This window comes from Drosophila sulfurigaster, chromosome 4 (assembly GCF_023558435.1).
Source record: "Drosophila sulfurigaster albostrigata strain 15112-1811.04 chromosome 4, ASM2355843v2, whole genome shotgun sequence".
In the NCBI taxonomy this organism is placed as follows: domain Eukaryota; kingdom Metazoa; phylum Arthropoda; class Insecta; order Diptera; family Drosophilidae; genus Drosophila; species Drosophila sulfurigaster.
The window spans coordinates 850207-871951 of record NC_084884.1 but is presented as its reverse complement, the minus strand read 5'-3'; the positions used below and the strand labels follow the sequence as shown (position 1 = coordinate 871951).

General features: G+C 37.0%; 1 protein-coding gene across 1 annotated transcript in view; it reads left to right on the top strand.

The window, feature by feature from the left end:
• The first annotated feature begins 291 nt into the window (after nt 1-291).
• Nucleotides 292-21745, top strand: part of LOC133846915 (glutamate receptor ionotropic, kainate 2) — a 69576-nt gene continuing 48122 nt past the window's right edge. Inside the window, 7 exon segments of the mRNA XM_062281630.1 lie at nt 292-454; nt 3300-3467; nt 8013-8252; nt 8334-8500; nt 9660-9896; nt 9954-10100; nt 10190-10393. Of these exon segments, the coding sequence (XP_062137614.1) occupies nt 379-454; nt 3300-3467; nt 8013-8252; nt 8334-8500; nt 9660-9896; nt 9954-10100; nt 10190-10393 (1239 nt within the window). The 5' untranslated portion in view covers nt 292-378.

Below are 21745 nucleotides of genomic sequence, written 5' to 3'. Positions count from 1 at the left end.
AATCGATCATTCAATCACATTTTCTATTGTACTTGCATGCATCTTATCAGTTTAAAAATTGTAAAGCGTAATCTATGTATGCAAATTTTCTCATGCAAAGAGCTAAAATTAAATTTTTTGTTTTGGACATCACATTCGCAATGTACAGTAAGATTAAAACGTATCAGAAAGGTTTGGTCAAAATAAATATGCAGACTAGTGTATAGATATATATTTGTATATGTTATACATATGTACATACATATGTTGTACCATTTTCTACTGCGGTGGTGCATTGCATTTGTAAGTATTCATCATTGCTTCGCGAACAGCATTCAAGTAAAAGTAGAATACTAGCCCAAAAATTGTTTATAAATTCGGGATCATAAAACTTAGAAAATGGAACTAGTTATATTTTTATTAACATACCTTAATATGTTTAGTTTTATAATAACAGAACCAGTCATTAAAGTCGGTAAGTGTGCATTACAATAATATTGTGTTTTAACATTCTTGGAAAACATGAATGAAGAGAAAAAAATATGTATACATGTATGTACCTCCTATTTGTGGTATTATAGACTGACGAAAAAAGGCAAAAAAGGCTGTTGACGCTGATCAAGATTATACATAAAGGGAAGGATGTCTCCATCTGTCTGAAGGCACAAAATTATAAAACCGTTCTAACCAATGGGTAGCGAGTACAAAAATCGTATAGCAAGCGTAGTTTTGAAACTAGAGTAGAACATACAAAATTAACTATAGTTTATGATTCCCGACAATTTAAATTTCCGTTTAGTAGAATATTCATCTTCATTTATAAGTGACTATGTGTAAGAGGGAGACCTATCAACTACTGGACTGTCTAGCAGTCACTGTTATAGAATTACACGAAATAAAATTGGACTTGGTGTTATATCATGTTTAGACTGGACTGGATCATAGAAATTTTTGTTAGATAGAACCTTCCGTCCCACCATTCCAATAGTGGATGAGTGTAAGAGAGGAACGGCTAATGTAGTATAATCCATTTAACACGTGGACTACGTAGAAAGCTGTGAGCAGAAACTGTGTCTGAACTAAAAAAAAAAGTTATGTAAAAAAATTGTATTTCTTAACAGTTAAAAATTTAAATAAAGTTGTAAAATTGCTTCCAATGAGTTGATGAATAAGTAGCAACGAACGTTTTTAAAATATACATACATATGGGTAATTCCATGACGGAATTTGTCCCGTGCGAGACTTTACATTGAAAATAACATAAACTGAAACAATTTTGAAAATAAGAAAAGTTTATTTTTATAGCTCTAGATAAGTACTTTCTTTAGAGCTAAGAATGGTTTTGGATTTTTTTCTGTTTTGTTTTCTGTTCTGATAACTGCAAAAATTAACCAATTCGTACACAAAACCAAAAATTAACGAAATTTTATATTTTATCATAAAACAGAACAAGTTCCCAAAATCAATCTTAACTCTAAAAATAGTGCTTATCTAGAGCTTTAAGAATAACATTCACTTATTTTTAAAATTGTTTCAGTTTATGTTATTTTCACAGCAGTGCACAGGGACAAATTTCGCCATGGAATTACCCATATACAGTCTGTGATGCGTGACTTCTATAAGCAATAAGCTGTTTTCCACAACAAAGGGATGCCACGTTTTCAACCGATTTTATTCCGGTGATTTATTAGCATTCAAGTAATAAAATTAATCGGATTAATTTATAAAAAGAGTACAACAGCTTTTGCGTAACTCAGGGCGACAGATTTATCGCTCGCTCACCAAAACGAAAATTGTTATTGCCGACGGCAAAACGGCGGCCCATCTCTTCTTTTTCCGGCGACCGGCTAGCATAAGAAGCAGTCTAATGTAGTTCATATATGTATATTTAAAAGGTTAACCTTTACCTTTGAGGTTATCCTCGAGCCGAGGCGCCACCATAGGTTGTACGGGTTGTGCCTTCTGAAGCTTTCCTTCTGAAACTGCATGCAAGCGGCGCAGATTCGTCACCCAATACTTATTGCGAAAATCCTAATAATTGTATCCAGGTTCTGATGCTTCAGCTTCGTGTAGTGATTGTGTACCATCATCTCTGACATTATGTGCCGATAAGAGAGTATGACTGGCGTAAGAATGCGTCGCTGATTCCATCCGGTAGTAATCATGAAACAGCACAGGAAACCCAAGGGATCGAAGGATTGAAATGAGCAAGCTTAGAAACTCTACATAATAGTCCACCTAGTGGTATGCAGTGATATCTTTGCTCGCACGATGATCCGCGAGTTGGTGTTCCAGCGCATTCATTGTCTTCATGCAGTATGCTGCACTCGGTAAACAGGCTGCGCCAAACGTCATCACTGTCATCTCAAATACATCCGAAAATGTGCTATCTATTCTTCTCTGAAGTGGAGGAGATCGGCTGGTAACGCATTGTAATGCTGTGGACCCTTATCCAACTTCGAATTCAACGATATATCGCCAACTTTCGCCGCTACCTTGAAGACTAGTCGCAGTTTCCATGGCTTACCAAAGTGTGGTAAATTATTCTCTTTCTGCTCCAAGCGCTATACAAAATTCTGGATCTCGTTTTATTGTTACTCTCTAGATTAACCAGTCTCTTAAACGCCATATCGTAGCTCTGTTTGTAACCCGATGCATGGGGTTCATTTGCAGCGAGTTGTATACTCTCTATTGACCATCCGAAATGCATATGATCCAGTCCAATCAAAAGCTTCGGCGCTGCATCATATTTTAATGGGAATACACTCACTAGGACCTCATTGCAAAACTCTTCGATGCAAACTCTGCATCGGCGGACTTAGGTTCTGCAAATCGTAGTGCTGGCGATGTCCATCGAGCAGTTCTCCTGCTTTAGCTCGCTGGCCATGGCTAATTCTCGCACTCACAGCCTATTTAAATTTTTTTTATCAAAGGGATCGGCGGTAGCTGACCGAAATGTCAGTAGCATTAGTTGCGATCATATTCTTTTTACGAGAGGTTAATTCTAACCAAAACACTGTGCGATTTTTCACAATAAACCGTGATTTTATTATACATAAAATAAAACGCATATGTGTTTTAATTCATCGGTGAAAACCAAACTGCCCTGCGCCAATACACCATATAGAATGCGAACAAGAAGGCGTATTTTCCAGTCAGTTTCTTAAATACGAAGTGACCATCACAATGGTCCTTAAAATACCAAACATTTCGTTTTTAAGCTATCGATCGACCTTTTTTGTATATGGAGTTGCGTGGTAAAAACGCGATTGAATAGCCCCGATTTACATATATGTATAATTGTATAATTTCCGTTTCAGGTGCAATATTTCCACAAGAGGCGGAGCAAAACTTCAACTATCCGGAAATGGTATTCCAATATGCTGTGCATAAGTTAAATCTTGATAAAAGTCTTTTGCCTGATACTCAAGTCGAGCATCACACACAATATATCACGAATGACAGTTTTCAGGCAGTACAAAAGGTGTGTTTGCTGTGAATGTAATGTTATTTAGTAATGTTTTTATAATCGGGCAGAAAATATATGTAAGATAGTACATGCAGAAGGCCCCATAAAGTATTTATATTCTTGGTTAGCGTCAACTACCGAGACAATATAGCCGTGGCCGTCTGTTTGTCTATCCGTCCGTTTGAAATACTGAGCTTTAGAGACTATAAGGAGCTATATTTTTTATACCCGCTACCCATAGGGTAGAAGAGTATTATAACTTTGTGCCGACAGGAAATGTATGTAACAGGTAGAAGGAGGCATCTCCGACCCTATAAAGTATATATATTCTTGATCATCGTCAACAGCCGAGTCGATCCAGTCATGTCAGTCTGTGTGTCTGTCCGTCTGTCCGTTTGAACACCTAGATCTCAGAGTCTATAAGAGATAGAGCTATAATTTTCGACAGCATTTGTTATGTTTGCACGCAGATCAAGTTTGTTTCAAATTTTGCCACGCCCACATCCGCCCCCGCAAATCAAAAAAATCGAATAACAAGCGTAGTTTAAAAGCTAATTGCGAATTTTGGTATATACAATAATAACTATAGTAGCAATGATTCCTGAGAATTTGGTTGCGATCACATAACAATTTTGGAAGTTATTAAAGAAATACTTTTTATAAAACACTACTTACTAGGCGTCCTAGTTGCTTTGGCTAACAATCTGGTATATTGTGCCGTCTATGGTATATTTTGAATGCGGTACTATATCGATATACCAAATATACCATTTTGTATATTTTTAGTATTTTGCAGTATATTTGTTGTATTTTGAGAATAATACCGCAAAATATTTTGCTTTTATTTAAAATGGGTAGCGGGTATCTGACAGTTGAGTACACTCGACCGTAGCTTTCTTACTTGTTTTCGACAGCATTTGTAACTTTTGCATGTTTTGCCACGTCTACTTCTGCCATAGTAAATACAAAAAATTGCCTTTAGGATTTCTTTTAATTTTGTTACAATCAGATAAAATTGTATAAGTTATAAAAAAAATGTTTATGTAGTTTATAGTTTAGCTGCTTTGGTTGGCAATCTGTCTCATTTTATACTCTATGGAATATTTTGTATGCAATAGTACTATATAAAATAATTTATTTTAGTATAATATATTGGTATTTGAGCATATTTTCGGAATACTGATATATTTGAAGAATAATACCGCACTGTTTTACTTTTATTGAAAATGGGTAATGGGTATCTCACAGTTTTGTTCAGCTGAATGTGAAAACTTTAATATTTTCACCCCTTTGTAAATTTATAATTTTAACTTGAATGAGCTTCCCAATCCAAGTGATATATTTTGTAGAACAATTAGCCGCGAAATTGAAAACTGAATTTGTTTGTGAGATGATTTTCTTCAGGAAGCATAATATCAATGTGATTATTGTTTAGGAATTGAGATAACTCATCTTTGTGACGTGGATGCCGTTGGCATTCTATAGTTCTATACGAAGTCCATAGTTCTCTGGATTTTTAGTGAATGTATTTGCGCGACGAGCAGCTCTATCAAGATATTTCAAGTTCCCATATGATCTTGCATAGTTTTTCGCACAAATGATACAAATTACATCATACTTTACTGCAAGCTGCCTAATAATTTTTTATTGTGGTAGTTGATTGTGCTCCTAGATTTTAGACGGCTTCTGTTGTTGAAGTATTATTAGGAGGCCAGTTCTTTCCAGACCCGATTATAAAGCGTTTGCACAGTTTACGAATTCCTTAGTAAAATCTGCACTAAGAGATCCAGACCGATCTGGATAAAAATGCATCGAGAGTAGTTTTAGAAGCTGGTGTTACTTAAGAGAATATCCATTCACTTCTTGGTGTAAACGTCTTTTTAGCTTTATGTAAACTGGAACTGTAACCAATACTTAACATTGGAAAGCAAAGTGAAATTGTCATCAGCCAGGTACCAGCAGCCAGTTAAGACGGTCAACCAAAAACAAAATTAGCAAGGCAGAGACCGCCAATGGTGCAAAAGTTAAAATCCCGTCACAGTAACTAAAGCTAAAACTGTTCGCCATATAAAAAGAAGGCTGGCAAGCAATCATCTCAGGTTGCAGAAGCAAGCATCTACAAGAAAAAAGCAAGCATCTACAATTCCAAACATGCACATTAGGGCGGGTCAATTTGTTCCTGTCAAAAATCGTGAAAATCGTCCCCATAATCGGAATCTACGAAGAATTCTAAGAAAATTTCACCATGAAACCATGTGTCTAAAATGAATTCTAGTCCGCGCCGTGAAGCTTAAAGATTGCACTATGAGGTACATAAGGTATTTCGAGGTATTTAAGACATTTTAATGTATTTAAAAAAATACGCATTTTCAATTATGTTGGAGTCAATTCTGATTCATTTTTTACAACAAATTTTATAATTTTTTTTAAATTTATTTAACTTATAATTTTTTTAATTCAACAAAAAAACCAACTAGCCATGTACTGAGCCTCATATAAGAAAGTTGGAGCAATGCGTACGTAACTTTTAACGAAGTAAGGTATCGGTCTGAAAATTGAAATATATATTCAAAGGCATTTTAAGCAACTAAATAAAAGTGGGCGTGGCATGATAAAAGGCGGAATTTAATTTTATTTTTATTATAAAGTTTATTTGCTTTCCAACAAGTAGGTAATTTTTGCAATTTTGTTGACTTGGAATATAACGTCATCTTATTAGAATGTCAAGTCTTTCCTTGACTCAATTTGAGGAACTTTGGAACGACTTTCTAAGGTCAATGACATAACAGCATCTCGATTCTGTGGCATAACTCGTCGTGAGACATGTGTTAACAACTGCACACATCGTTCGGTGCCCTGGGATAATTTACCAATAGGGACTTATGCTCTTGCCCCCACACCTACGCCACTGCTGTTGGTTGACAAGTTTTACCGCAAAATTAATTATCATTTAAATAATTTGTTATAAGAGGAATGCAAAAAGCTTCACAAAAGCTTTAATATTACTATATTTCTAAAGCTTAACTTTAGAAAGCTTCTTATATTCTTCTTCTTATATTTCTTTGCAAGCAAATAAACTTTATAATAATAAATAAAATTAAATTTCGCCTTTTATCATGCCACGCCCACTTTTATTTAGTTGCTTAAAATGCCTTTGAATATATATTTCAATTTTCAGACCGATACCTTACTTCGTTAAAAGTTACGTACGCATTGCTCCAACTTTCTTATATGAGGCTCAGTACATGGCTAGTTGGTTTTTTGTTGAATTAAAAAAATTATAAGTTAAATAAATTTAAAAAAAATTATAAAATTTGTTGTAAAAATGAATCAGAATTGACTCCAACATAATTGGAAAATGCGTATTTTTTTTTAAATACATTAAAATGTCTTAAATACCTCGAAATACCTTATGTATCTCATAGTGCAATCTTTAAGCTTCACGGCGCGGACTAGGAATTCATTTTAGACACATGGTTTCATGGTGAAATTTTCTTAGAATTCTTCGTAGATTCCGATTATGGAGGACGATTTTTGCGAAAAAATTGACCCGCCTAATGCACATAATGTCAAACGTTTAATCAAGTTAATAACATGCAGACGGCAGTGTACTGCTATATCAAAGAATTAAAAGTGTACTTGAGTAAGAAGGTCAAGTGGTCGTGCTTCATCGGCTAAGTGTTCGTGTGTTGCATCACACATAATACAATGGTTCTCCTAAACTAGAGAAGACTGTTACAAATAAGAAGCTATTATTGGCTATATAACCCCTAAAATTTTAAGAAATAAACGACAAGTCTTTTAAAGAATTAATCCGCTGTAGTTGAGTCCATACAGTATCTCACAAAGAAAACAGCTTATGATAAATTAATATCAGCACTGCCTCATGTGTTATTCAAAAATTTACTTTTTATTCCCGCTACCCCTAGGGTAAAAGTATACTAACTTTGTGCCGGCAGGAAATGTATGTAACAGGCAGAAGGAGGCTTCTTCGACCTCATAAGGTATACATATATATATTTTTGATCAGAGTCAACAGCCGAGACGATATAGCTATGTCCGACCGTCCGTATAAACACATAGATCTTAGAGACTATAAGACCAGTCTCATTTTCCACCGCTAATCGAAAACAGTCTCGAATTTGGTACAATAATAACTACAGTATTTTTGATTAAAAAATTTGGATTCGATCAGAAAAATATCAGTTATTAAAGAAATACTTTTGTTTGGGAAAATTCGCTCACTTACTAGAGGTTTTAGTTGCCTTGGCTGACAATTTGGTATAATTTGCAATCTGTGTTATATTTTAAATGTGGTAATATCAATATACCAAATATGTAACTCACCATTTTAAAGTATTTTTGTGGTATATTTTAAGATTAATGGCGCGCTATTTGCTTTTATTAAAAATGTATCTTACAGTTGAGCACAGTCGACTGTAGCTTTCTTACTTGTTTTCTGTTTCATTGGGTAGACATGGAATGAACTGTAAAGGAAATTCACGGTCTTTAAAAATACAAAAAAAAATTTAATTATTATTAATCTCTTTTTTAATTTATATAGTGTGCAATCTCATCCATATTGGCGTTCAGGCGATCTTTAGTCCGTCCAACTCGGCCTTAGCAGCCCATATCAATTCTATATGTGCGGAGCTTGATATACCAGACATAGGAACAGGTCGGTCATCCCAAGAATTTTCCATCAATGTTCATCCATCAAAGCAATATGTAAATTACGCTTTCATCGATGTTATACAATATTTAAATTGGACAAGGTTTGGAATTTTATATGAAAAGAATTACGGTAAGCACTTATTTAATGTATTCTTCTGAAAAATATACAAAATATTTCACAGAAAAATACAAATATTTACAATTTATACAGGTATATTAGCATTAAATCAACTTTCGCGTTCAGTTCAATCTGAACTGCACATTCGACAAGTATCGCCGACATCGTATTTTTCAGTTCTAAAGGAATTTAAACATAAGGAAATACACAATATAATTATTGACACTAATTCAGCTGATATTGCTATATTATTGAAAAATGTAAGTCAACAATAATATACCGGCAAAATGGCAATTTGCACAACATCAATGTTAAGAAAAATAGTGTACTTGTTGTTTTAATGAAATAACCAACATTCCAAGGCGAATTATCAACTCGTAATTTTGGCAGGTTTGGTCTGCACCTGTTTTTGCATGAGAAGTTTTTATACCCGCTTCCCACAGGGTAACTTTGTGCTTATAAAGTATATATATATACATATATTCATCATCAGCGTCAACAGCCGGGATGATATAGCAATGCCTATCTGTCCATATGAACATCTCGAACATCTACCACGCTTTTCCAGTTTGGGCAAAAACGTTTACTTTCCACGTATATTTTGCACTCCATGGTATATTTTGAACGTAGTACAATATTAATATACAATAGTATATTTTTCGACTTTTGAATTAATAGCTCACCGTTTTTATAACTTTGTGCCGGCAGGAAATGTATTTAACAGGTAGAAGGAGGCATCTCCGACCCTATAAAGTATATATATTCTTGATCAGCGTCAACAGGCGAGACGATCTAGCCATGTTCATCTGTCCGTCTGTGTGACTGTCCGTCCGTCCGTATGAAACACTGGATCTCAGAGACTATAAGAGATAGAGCTATATTTTTTCGACATCATTTATTATGTTTGCACGCAGATCAAGCTTGTTTAAAATTTTTGCCACGCCCACTTCCGCCCCTCAATCCAAAAATTGAATAAGAAGATTTGCGAATTTTGGTATATACAATAATTACTATAGTATTTATGATTCAGATAAAAATCGTCGAAGTTATTAAAGAAATACTTTTGTATGGGCAAAAACGCCTACTTACTAGGGGTTTTAGTTGCTTTGGCTGGCAATCTGGTATATTGTGCCGTCTATGGTATATTTCGATTGCGGCACTATATCGATATACCAAATATACCATTCGGTATATTTTTAGTATTTTACAGTATATTGGATATATTTTGAAAAAAAAAATACCGCAAAATATATATCTTTTATTCAAAATGGGTAGCGGGTATCTCACAGTAGAGTACACTCGACTGTAGCTTTCTTTTGTCTTTAATTAAAAATGTTTAGTGGGTATCTCAGAGTCGAGCACACTCGACTGTAGCTTTCTTACTGGTTAATGTATTTGATAATACATTAATATTTACAGATTCTTCAGCAACAAATGAATGAGTACAAATATCAATATTTGTTTACAAGCTTCGATTTGGAAACGTTTGACCTAGAAGATTTTAAATATAACTTTGTAAATATCACATCATTTCGACTAGTCGATATGGGTGATGTAGCGGTCAAGGAAATTCTTAAGGACATTGATTTATATAATCGAAGAATATTTAAGCAAAATCAAACCGTTTTTAAACGACAAAAATCTGCTGTCATTGAGGTAAATATTTATAGAATTTATATTGATGACAGCTCTCAATACATTAAATTATTTTAGACAAATGCAGCATTAATGTTTGACTCAGTTTATGTGTTTGCCATCGGCCTACAATCAATATATCCTTTGATAAACCTATCAAACTCAACTTGCGACGATGAAGTACCGTGGAATGGGGGTCTAAGCTTAATAAATTATATTAATGCGGTATATTAATAAGTACACATACATATATAAGTACTTAGTATTTTTTTCGGATTTTATTAATTACGATAATTTCTACATGTATGTATTAGGTTGAGTGGAAAGGATTAACAGGTCCCATACAATTTAAGGAAGGACAACGAGTTCAATTCAAATTGGATTTGATCAAATTAAAGCAACACTCCATAGTTAAGGTTGGTGAATGGACGCCCCAAAACCATTTAAATATTACGGAACCATCATTATTCTTCGACACTGGGTCAATGAATGTGACATTAGTTGTTATCACAATACTGGTATGTATCATTAAAATATTATGTCTATAAAAAATACTGAGAGTTTTTTGAGATTTGCATCTGAAACTCGACAAATTTGAGCTCAATATATTTCAATATAAATTTAGATGGGTAAAGTGTTTATACCCATCATTTAGAAGTTAAATGAAATCATGAAAATTAAAAAATTAAGTGTATAGTATAAGATCTTTGTGTATCATAAATTTGGTTTTAGGTTGAAATTTGTTTGTTTTGATTTCTGTTTTTCGTTTATCATATGCATTCAATATTGTATAAACACTGAATATCCACTGCAATATTTAATATCTAATCGGACTTCTTGCTATATTTATTAAATTTATTTGGACGTTGACGTACTAACGGCAGTACCAAGTGGCCCAGCGATACCAAGCACGGGCTTGTTGACGCGCAGACAAAACAAAATAAATTTGTGAACAGCATGCATTAAACGAAAACCGCGAATAAATATTAAAAGACGCTGGACAGTTAATTAAATTAGATTAAAAATATGTTAGAATATTATATACATAGATAAATAACAATCATATACTCGATAAATAAGCCAATAATAAGGTTTTAAGCAAAGGAATAGATTTACTAGAGCAAAATACGTTATTGAGATTATTATAGTTCACACACAGAATACGGAAGTTATTATGGCAAGCAAAGTTAGTAGATCTACGTGAAATGAGAAGTGGAAGAAAATTCCTCGTGATCCTGACAGGAACTGCAAAACTAATTTGACTTAACAGCTCCAAAGAGTCTATTTCACCATTAATTAGTCTCTGTATAAAAACAACACCTTGCACCGTAGAACTACGGTCAGAAAGAGAAGGAAGGTTTAGTAATAAAAGTCTACTGCGATACGGTAGTAATCTAATATTAGGATTCCAATTTAAACTACGAAGAGCAAATAATAAGAATTGTTTCTGCACCGATTCAATCCTATCTTGATAAACCCTATACTGGGGATTCCAAACAAGAGATCCGTACTCAAGGATAGGACGAACCAGTGAGACGTACAAAGTCTTAGTGATGTCATTGAACTCTTTCGACCAGCATTTTATAAATCCCAGAACACCCATGGCCCTATTTACAGCAGACAGAATATGTTTATCGAATTTTAGTTTTGCATCAAGCAGAATCCCTAAGTCATTCCCACCTTCAATTCGCTCAAGAGGAGTATCATATAACATATAGTTATTTAACTGGGAAGAACCCCTACAAAAGGTGATAAACTTACACTTATTGCAATTGAGATGTAACATATTTACTCTGCACCAAGATTCTAGACGATTAAGGTTACATTGTAACAGTGAGCTCGCAAGACTATCATTAAATGTCAGACAAAGCTTAACGTCCGTACATAAGTACACGGTAATGCTCAATAACAGAAGGAAGATCATTTATGAACAAAGTGAAAAATAGAGGACCCAAATGACTGCCCTGGGGCACACCAGAAGTGACTTGGACACATTTAGATACAAAACCATTATAATAAACATTCTGAATTCTGTTGGAAAGGTATGAGGATATCCACTCAATTAGGCTATGAGGAAACCCTAAAACATTAAGCTTATACAGTAAGAGGTGATAATTAACAGAGTCAAAAGCCTTACTAAAATCGGTGTAAATGACATCCGTTTGCATTTTATTCTCGAATCCTTTAATTACAATAGAAGAGAACTCCAAAAAGTTAGTAGAAGTGGATCTAGACTTCACAAACCCATGTTGGTAAGGTGAAATTATAGATTTACACAGATGTTGCAGTTGAGAAGTTATAATTTTTCAAATGCTTTCGGAGTCGCAGACAATTTAGATATACCGCGATAGAACTTTAGATTTGCTCCCTTTTTTAGGATAGGTATAATGTATGATTTTTTCCAGATTTTGGGAAAAGAACATGAGTTAACGGATAATTACCTTAGCACACAACTAGGTACTCCATCCGGACCAGCCGAAAAAAACGGTTTTATAGCCAATAGCTCCGTTAAAATAGAGCTTTCAGTAATTAAAGGACCAAAAATACAATAAGATGAATTTAACTGATAAGGATAAGAAAAGGAATTTTGAGAACTTGGGACAGAATATGTCGTTTGGAAAAAGTCCGCAAATAAATCGGCAACATCAGGACCATAAGATACCGTCATATTCTCCAAAGACACAAATGCTGGTGATGACGCAGATCTACGCTTCAAGTTAACGAAGTCGTAAAATCGCTTTGGATCACGCTGAAATCTTATTCAGCACCTACTCAAATAATTATTATAACACTCATTGTTATGAGTGCGAAAAGCAGCTTAAGCAACAGAATAGCGGAGAAAATCAAGAGAATAGCCAGTTTCCTTGAATTTTTGTAAAGTCTCGACTTATGATTTTTTAAATTCGATAATTTCTTAGTAAGCCATAACGGTTTATCAGACAAATGTGGAATTCTTGATGGAACACAAGCATCAAATAGCGAGTTCAAAGTAGAATAAAAAATTCAACCGCTATATCCAAGTTCGTAGACAAAGAAAGTTGGGAATCGGTTTTCCGAAAACAACGAGAAAGCTCACCACAACGTACACTCGACTCTGACGCAATAAATGGGAACTCCAACATAATTTCCAAAGTGGGATGGTAAGGGTCTTCAGGGGAAGATATAGGAGATATTCTCGATAGAGAACAGGAATCTGGGTCTAAAACAAAAATAAGGTCTAAAAATTTGGAATACCATTAATCTGAGACAATGATACCCCGAAGAGACTATCAATAAAAACATGGGATACGGAGAAGCAAAGTCCATTTAGATACTTGGCGGAATGCCATGACACCCCAGCAATATTAATATCACCATTAAATTATATTTTGAAGAATTTATTGGATACAGGGTACTGAGCTTATCAATATTTGATTTCCTAGCTTTTAAGGATTAACATATAAGTTTAAAGTTGCTCTGCAGCGCTCTTGTTGGATAAAACCCCATACCCTCCCTCATGCCAACCTGCTTTTCTAACCCACCAAAAATTTAACATAACGCTTACGATGGTCGACCATGAAATAAATCAAAACCCAACCCAGACAGAAGAATAAGTTCCAGTGCATGTGCTCGAGAAAAACAAAAACAAAATACATTGCGGTCAGCGAAGCGTGACGACGGAAAGAGATGGAATGGAGAAACAAGCAAAAATTGTTTTTGTTTCGCATGCAAATCGAAGCCCATATGCACGGTGCGTATGGGCGCACTAGCCATAAGCACAGAGCATCTACAAAAACAAAAGTGCACTCAGTGTATAGGCGTTGAGCATCCCTGATCTACTGTAACAACGGAATCTGCTGTTCAAGCAAATAATGCAGCACCTTACACCAGCGTGCTCTCTTCAAAACAACGTTCGGCCGTACAGATTGGTATGGATCGCTACATACAAATTAAACGTAAGCTTAGCCCGCTGAACTATAGACTTGATAATTCTGCTAAAATAACTCGAGGCACCTCAAAACAATCTACAATAGAGAAGCCCATAGAAGCAAAAAGATTTGCTATTTTGGCAGATAAATCCGATGATATACCTCCAGAAGACATCGTAGGGGACAACAAAAGCGAAATGTTCGAATGCTCTCGTAAACTCGATACTGAATCTAAGGACCAGACAATTTCCACATAATTCCATTAACAAAGGGAAATATTCACGAAACAAAAGTTCAGACTAATACGGAAGTAAACTACAGAATTTTGCCGAAGTATTTAAACGACAATAATAAAAACTTCTACACGTACCAATTAAAAAGCAGTAAAGGCCAGCAAGTAGTACTAAAAGGTATTGAGTCGGAAGTAACACCAGCTGAAGTTACAAGCGCACTTAAGGAGAAAGGTTTTAACGTAAAAATGTTATTAGCATTTTGAATAGAGAAAGAAAGCCTCAACCTCTTTTCAAGGTAAAACTTGAACCCGAAACAAAATCCAAGCCTCTGAAAAAATGAAGTGCATCCAATTTTTACTCTCCAGTTCCTACTACACAGCAGAATTACGGTAGAAGCCGCATAAAAGAAATGGACCTGTGCAGTGTAATAATTGTCAGGAATATGGCCACACAAGGTCTTATTGCACGCTTCGTCCAGTATGCGTTGCTTGTGGAGACCTTGAAGACTCCCACAAATGCCCAAAAATAAAGAGGATCCCATCAGCAAAAGTGTGGAAACTGTGGAGGCAACCATACGGCTAACTATAGGGGCTGTCCAGTCTACAAGGAACTGAAAAGTCGTACACACCAAAGAGTGACCACTGCTCGGTCACATACACCACCTATGAAATCTACACATGATGTCTTCCCCTACAGCTGTTAAATCTTTAGCCAATAATGAGTTCACCGACAAATCCGCAAGCTTTGCAACTGCTCTAAAATTGGGTCTTAAAAGTACCGCTCCCACCAAGCCTCGATCATCAGTTTCCCTCATCAAGCAGAAGAACAGTCTACGATCAAAATTGAAACAATGATATGCAATCTTCAACAAAGTATGATGGAGTTCATGTCATTCATGCAGACAACTATGCAAGATCTTATGCGAAACCGGAACGTTTTGATTGAGATGCTTGTTGCTAAAAACAGACTAAGTAATCAATGGCTCCATTCTCACAGCGCAAACTCGAGCTAACTCAATTCCTTAATAATAACCATATCGATGTAATGCTACTCGCAGAAACTCATCTTACAAATAAATATAATTTCCAAATACGAGGCTACCTCTTCTACAACACGAATCACCCAGACGGGAAAGCACATGGAGGCACTGGGATTCTGATTAGAAATAGCATCAAGCACTGCTTCCACAAAAGCTTCGCCACTTACTTCATGCAAGCTACTTCTATAGATGTACAAATGAATTCCCGATCTTTAAAGCTTGCCGCCGTATACTGTCCTCCTCGGTTTACAATATCCGAATCCCAATTCATGGACTATTTCAACTCTCTGAGCGAACAATTTATAGCAGCAGGAGACGTCAATGCCAAGACTTGTGACTTCAAAAGGAAGCAGTTGTACAATTGTGCAATAATAAAAGCAAGCAACAAGCTAGACTGTGTGTCACCTGAGACACCTACATATTGGCCAACAGATCCTAGAAAACTGCCAGACTTGGTAGATTTTGCAGTCACAAAAACATTCCTCGGAACCTGATAAGTACCAACTCCTTATCAGGTCTATCGTCTGATCACTCGCCCGTACTTCTTCAACTAAATCTACATCCAGTTGCGGTAGATAAACCATTCAGACTAACAACGATTAAAACCAATTGGCTTAAGTACAAAAATATATAAGTTCGCATATTGAGTAGAATCCACGTTTGACTGACGAAGCTGATATCAACTTATCCACAAACACTCTTGAATCCGTCTTGGTCGCAGCAGCTCGCATGTCAACTCAACAAACGCAAAAAATAATACAATATTAGATACACGAACGTTGAAATAGAGCAGCTCGTTCTAGCAAAGCGACGCTCACGGCGAGAATGGCAATCCAACAGATCACCATCCGCAAAACAAAGGTTAAAAGACGCTACACGAAGGCTCTCAGCTGCACTACGTTATGAAGAAGAAAGGTCCCAAAACATTACATAGAGCAGTTATCCCCAATGAGCTCCAAGTTCCCACTTTGAGAGTACACTCATCTCTCTGTGCACCAATCGAATCTGCAATGCCAATAAGGACATCCACAGGCAACTGGGCTCGCAGCGACGAAGAAGAGCCGACAGATTTGCAGAGCATCTTCAAAATGTATTTCAGCCCAATACATCATCAAACGGGATCTCACTGCCAGCAACATCGGATATCGACACATCAACGTATGAACCTATTGTATTTAGGCCACATAAGTTACTCAAAATCATAAACGAACAACTCAACCCAAAAAATCTCCAGGATGCGACCTATTATCACCAAAAATGATTATTGAACTTCCTTTCTGTGCTGTTCGAGTTATTTGCAAACTCTTCAATGCAATAACGAGACATGGACACTTCCCAGAGAGATGGAAAAAGTCGATCGTTATAATGATACCAAGACCTGGCAAAGACCGCACAATTGCTTCATCATATAGACCAATTAGTTTACTAACGTGTCTATCAAAACTTTTGAAAAATGCTTCTTGGCACACATTATCACATAGCTCAGAACACACAATAAAATCCCGACTCATCAATTCGGTTTTCGAGAAAAACACGGAACCATTGAGCAAGTCAACCGCATAAAATCAGAAATCCGAAATGCATTCGAATAAAGGGACTACTGCACTGCCATATTTCTGGACGTATCACAAGCTTTCATCAGAGTATGGTAAGAAGGTTTAATGCACAAAATTACAGAAAAGCTCCCAACCAACACTCACAAACTTCTGAAGTCATACCTTTACAACAGGAAATTCTCAGTAAGATGTAATTCAGCCATGTCCGTTGACTACATCATTAGAGCCGGAGCTCCTCAAGGCAGCGTGATTGGACCAACCCTTTACCTTATCTACACTGCGGACATCCCAACGAGCAGGAAACTAACCACATCCACTTTTGCTGATAACACAGCGATCCTAAGCCGCTCGAGATGCCCCAAGCAAGCAACGGCGCAACTTGGCTATCCGACTGGCGAATCAAAGTTAACGAACAAAAATGCAAATACGTAACGTTCACTCTTAACAGGCAAGACTGCCCTCCACTTAATCTAAACAACACAGTGGTTCCGATAGCAAATGTAGTAACATATCTTGGCGTACACCTCGATAGACCGCTTACTTGGCGCAGCCACATTGAAGCCAAAACAACACATTTAAAGCTCACAGCCAACAGCCTCCACTGGCTTATCAATACCCGCTCGCCCCTTAGCTTGGACTACAAGGTACTTCTATATAACACCGTTTTGAAACCAATCTGGATGTACGGTTCTCAGTTGTGGGGAATGCCAGTAACAGCAGTGTGGATATAATGCAACGAACTCAATCAAAAATTCTCAAAACCATCACCGGGGCACCGTGTTACTTTCAGAATGAAAACATTCACAAGGACCTTCACATACCACTCGTCAGAGAAGAGTTTCCAGCAGTTCTCGTCTTCGCCGCAACGACCTTCCATTCCAGCGCTAATTATTAGGATCACGTAGTCTCTATTAAGTTCAAATCAAACTGTTAGATATTGTATAATTTTAAGATTTGCAACCTTATTGTTAGACTCTTAAAGAGAAGGTCCAATAAAACAAACCAAGCTTAAAAAAAAAGTTTAAATTGGTGGTTTAATAAAACTTGCCATACTCATGCCATTCTTGTCTTTACCTTTTCAGCACCGGATCATTTCAGATACTCGGCATGTGCCTTTCGGATGGTTGTGCTTCGTGCACCCGATCATTTTGCACTCATGACACTATGGCTTGAGTCTTATGAATATCTGATCAAATTCTGAAAATCATCCGAGTATTTTCTCAGACACTAGAGTGTTTTTCCCCACCTTCTCTTGATGCTTGTGAGTCGATGCGGCTCGCAGTTAGATTTTATGCTTATAAAATGATTTTGGCGAGTTGATACTTTGACAAATGGACAAATAAAGAATAAATGGTAATTCTTGAAACTAATTCATAAAACAGAGATATTTGCTATTACTTTATTTTCCACGCATAATAATCTTTTACCGAGTGCTTGTGCGTTGCCGAATAAAGACACCCGTAACCACCGGCTTTACCCGAGTGCATAAAAACACACATCGTAAATTGCCGAGTATTGCACTCTTTTTGGTATAAAACAAGTAAGAAAGCTGCATTCGAGTGTGCTCGACTGTGAGATACCCTCTACCCATTCTGAATAAAAGCAAAAAATTATACTGAAATGTATATTTGGTATATTTATATGGTACTACACACAGTATATACTATAGAGTGCAAAACATACCAGATTGTCAGTTAAATTTGAAAACTTGATCTGTGTGCAAACATAACAAATAATGTCAAAAAATTATTCTACCTTGTAAATAAATTTCCTGCCGGCACAAATTTATAATACCCTTCTACACTATGGGTAGCGGATATAAAAATATATTGCACTCAAGTTGTAGACATTCAAATAGGCAATTGTTTGTGGTGGCGTCGAAGAATAATAAAACACATTTTATTTGGAGGAAAAACTTTACTTTGAAATTCACTTTTATTTTTACTTTCATGTAAAAAGATACTTGTCGTGAACATATGGAAAAAAAAACACTGAAGGTGTGCACAATATACCAATTTTGTCGCTATCGATAACATTTCGATATATGGATCGCGACCTCACTGGTTTGTGCGGTCACATCTGCCATCAACATCCTCACCCCTTGCAACGAGTTGCAGAATCCAACTCAACGTAGAGTTCTTGGCCATTGCAATGGCAAACCGTTGGTGCTCGGTAGTATGTCAGGTTCAATTATGTGAGGATACACATCAGTGCCGAGCACCAGGGACGCCATCGATGCCTGGAACCAGAGCTCGTCGGCAAGCGTAATGCTGTGGAATTGTTCTACGCTCTCGCCATCGACTGGTCTCAATGCACAAGCCCTACTTACCTCCTTACCAACGCCAATAGGCTGTTGCCAGAGATGCACTAATACGGATGGTCGCAGTGCACGATTAGCACTTGCATCTCGAATGTCTTGCATCCGGTGTCGATGAGGATGTTTAGGTTTAGGTAGGACCGGCTGCCCCTGTACGGGGCAAAGCATAGACCAGTGGAGGTCCGTAGCTGTACCGGTAGCTTATCTACGTCTCAGAAATCGCGCAGTATGGATGCATTTTTGGCAAAAGCCAGCAGCATCCTAGGAGGTAGCCGTGAGACGTCCCGAAGATCGTTGTGGCACGGCGAATTAAGGTATTTCAACCGGAGTCGGGATAACGCTGGGCATCTACAGAGAAGATGCTCAAGTGTTTCCTTAACCCCGGGTTCGTTGCATTTCCTGCACTGATCACTGTTCGTGATGCCCAGCCTTACAGCATGGACAGCTGACAGACAGTGACCAGTTAAAATGCCTAGCATTAGCCTGCAGTCTTTCCTTGAAAGCTGCATGACGAATTTGGTTAAGTTTTTGTTAGTAGAGGCACACATCAGCCTTGCAGTTTTGCACGAGTTGGCATTACGCCAGCTCGCGTCCCACTTAAGTCTAGAGCGCACCTCAATTTCCTGCCTAGAGTTCGCAGGGATATCGGAACATTGCACATGTTACCGACATCGAGCCCCACTCCCTCTTTGGCGATAGTGTCTGCGATCTCGTTGCCATCGATGCCCTGGTGGCTTGGGATCCAATAGATACGCACGACCGCAGATGCGTTCAGCGACTCTATTGCTCTTCTGCTGTCCAGGACAACTTTGGACTTGACCACATCAGAGTGCATTGATCTTATTGCAGCCTGGCTGTCAACAAAGATGTTAATAGAGGTGTGATTACGCTGTAAACCCCGAGCCAATTCGACAGCCTTGACAATGGCAAAACTTCCGCCTGGAAGATGCTGCAAACAAATTTTCAGGAATCATAACTACTATAGTTATTACTGTATATACCAAAATTCGTAACTCTAGCTTGTTATTCGATTTTTGATTTGTAGGGACGGAAGGGGTGTGGCAAAAATTTGAAACAAACTTGATCTGCGTGCAAACATAACAAATGCTGTCGAAAAAATTATATCTCTTAAGTCTCTGAGATCTAGGTGTTCTTATGGACAGACTGACAGACAGACAGACGTACATGACTAGATCGTCTCGGCTGTTGACGCTGATCAAGAATATACTTTATAGCAGGGTGCTCAAATTCGTCTTATGGCAGTGCGTTTACTAACACAGACACAAGAAAACGTGTACATATGTAGCGGCGCTTTTGTGTTGGGGCGCAGCTGTGCACTGAGAGAAATTACGATTCTATTTTGTGTTTACATCCAGAACTACGAAGCATATTTCGCATTATATTCACATTTAAAGTTTTGGTAAAAAAGTGCTCTCCAATTCATCACTCATTTTTCTAACCCACCAAAAATTTAACATAACGCTTACGATGGTCGACCACGAAATAAATCAAAACCCAACCCAGACAGAAGAATAAGTTCCAGTGCATGTGCTCGAGAAAAAACAAAAACAAAATACATTGCGGTCAGCGAAGCGTGACGACGGAAAGAGATGGAATGGAGAAACAAGCAAAATTGTTTTGTTTCGCATGCAAATCGAAGCCCATATGCACGGTGCGTATGGGCGCACTAGCCATAAGCACAGAGCATCTACAAAACAAAAGTGCACTCAGTGTATAGGCGTTGAGCATCCCTGCTTTATAGGGTCGGAGATGCCTTCTTCTACTTGTTACATACATTTCCTGTCGGCACAAAGTTATAATACCCTTCTATATATATAGACGTGGAAACACACACTTTTGCCAAGTACCTACCAAAATCAAATATGATTCAAAAGGGAAAAATAAACAAAATTTAAATAAGAATTTACAAATTAATAGTTTTGCAAAAACATAAACCACGAAAGACGAAGACAAAGCAACAGCACAAAAGGCACAGACTCACTTTTAACTGCTTTGATATTTTCACTAGTAAGCACACATCTGCAAGTTTCTGCAGCTACTTTTAAAACATTTGACACCTTAAAAGTAAGACAAACACAATGGATTTTCTTGGAACACAACTAAAAATTTAACTAAACATAAAATAGACTTTCACAAAATACACAAAAAGGGATCAAATTATTTTTACGAAAAACTTTGACAGGAAAGTTAACTATTAAAATCTCGATGTAAGAAAAATTGCTTCAATGCATGAGTAATATTTCAATTCGAAGCACTCCAGCTAACGTGTGATCTCTTTAAACTAGAAAAATAACTTCCTGAGCGCAGCTGCGCGATTGCGAAGTTATTTTTAGAAAGTACCGTTCGATTTTCAGTAAAATCCGGTATGTCAAAGAGAAGTTTAGACATATTAGAGATAATTTCATTATATTTTGTTTAAATAATACGCTATCACATTTTTTGATCGAATACAGTCGAATTTCTCGCCTGTGGGTTGGCCTCAATGAAATTTTTTCCATTGTCGCTCCAGGACGACACATAAAATTGCGCATTGTAATTATGCTGGCATCCGTCGACAGGTCGTATGCCATCTCCAGATGAATCGCTTTTGTTGTCAGACATATGAAAAAACTCACTGGGTACCTCCTCATCATCGTTACTCATATCACTCAGTGCTTCTGCTTGTGGCCGACATCCAATGTGATCTCTTGATGTTTGATTGCGCCAACAGCATTATCAGCCGTTGGTACCCAGCGCCATTGAGAGATGTCGGTCGACTCCAAAATCTTTACCATGCGGTTACCGACAAATAGCTTG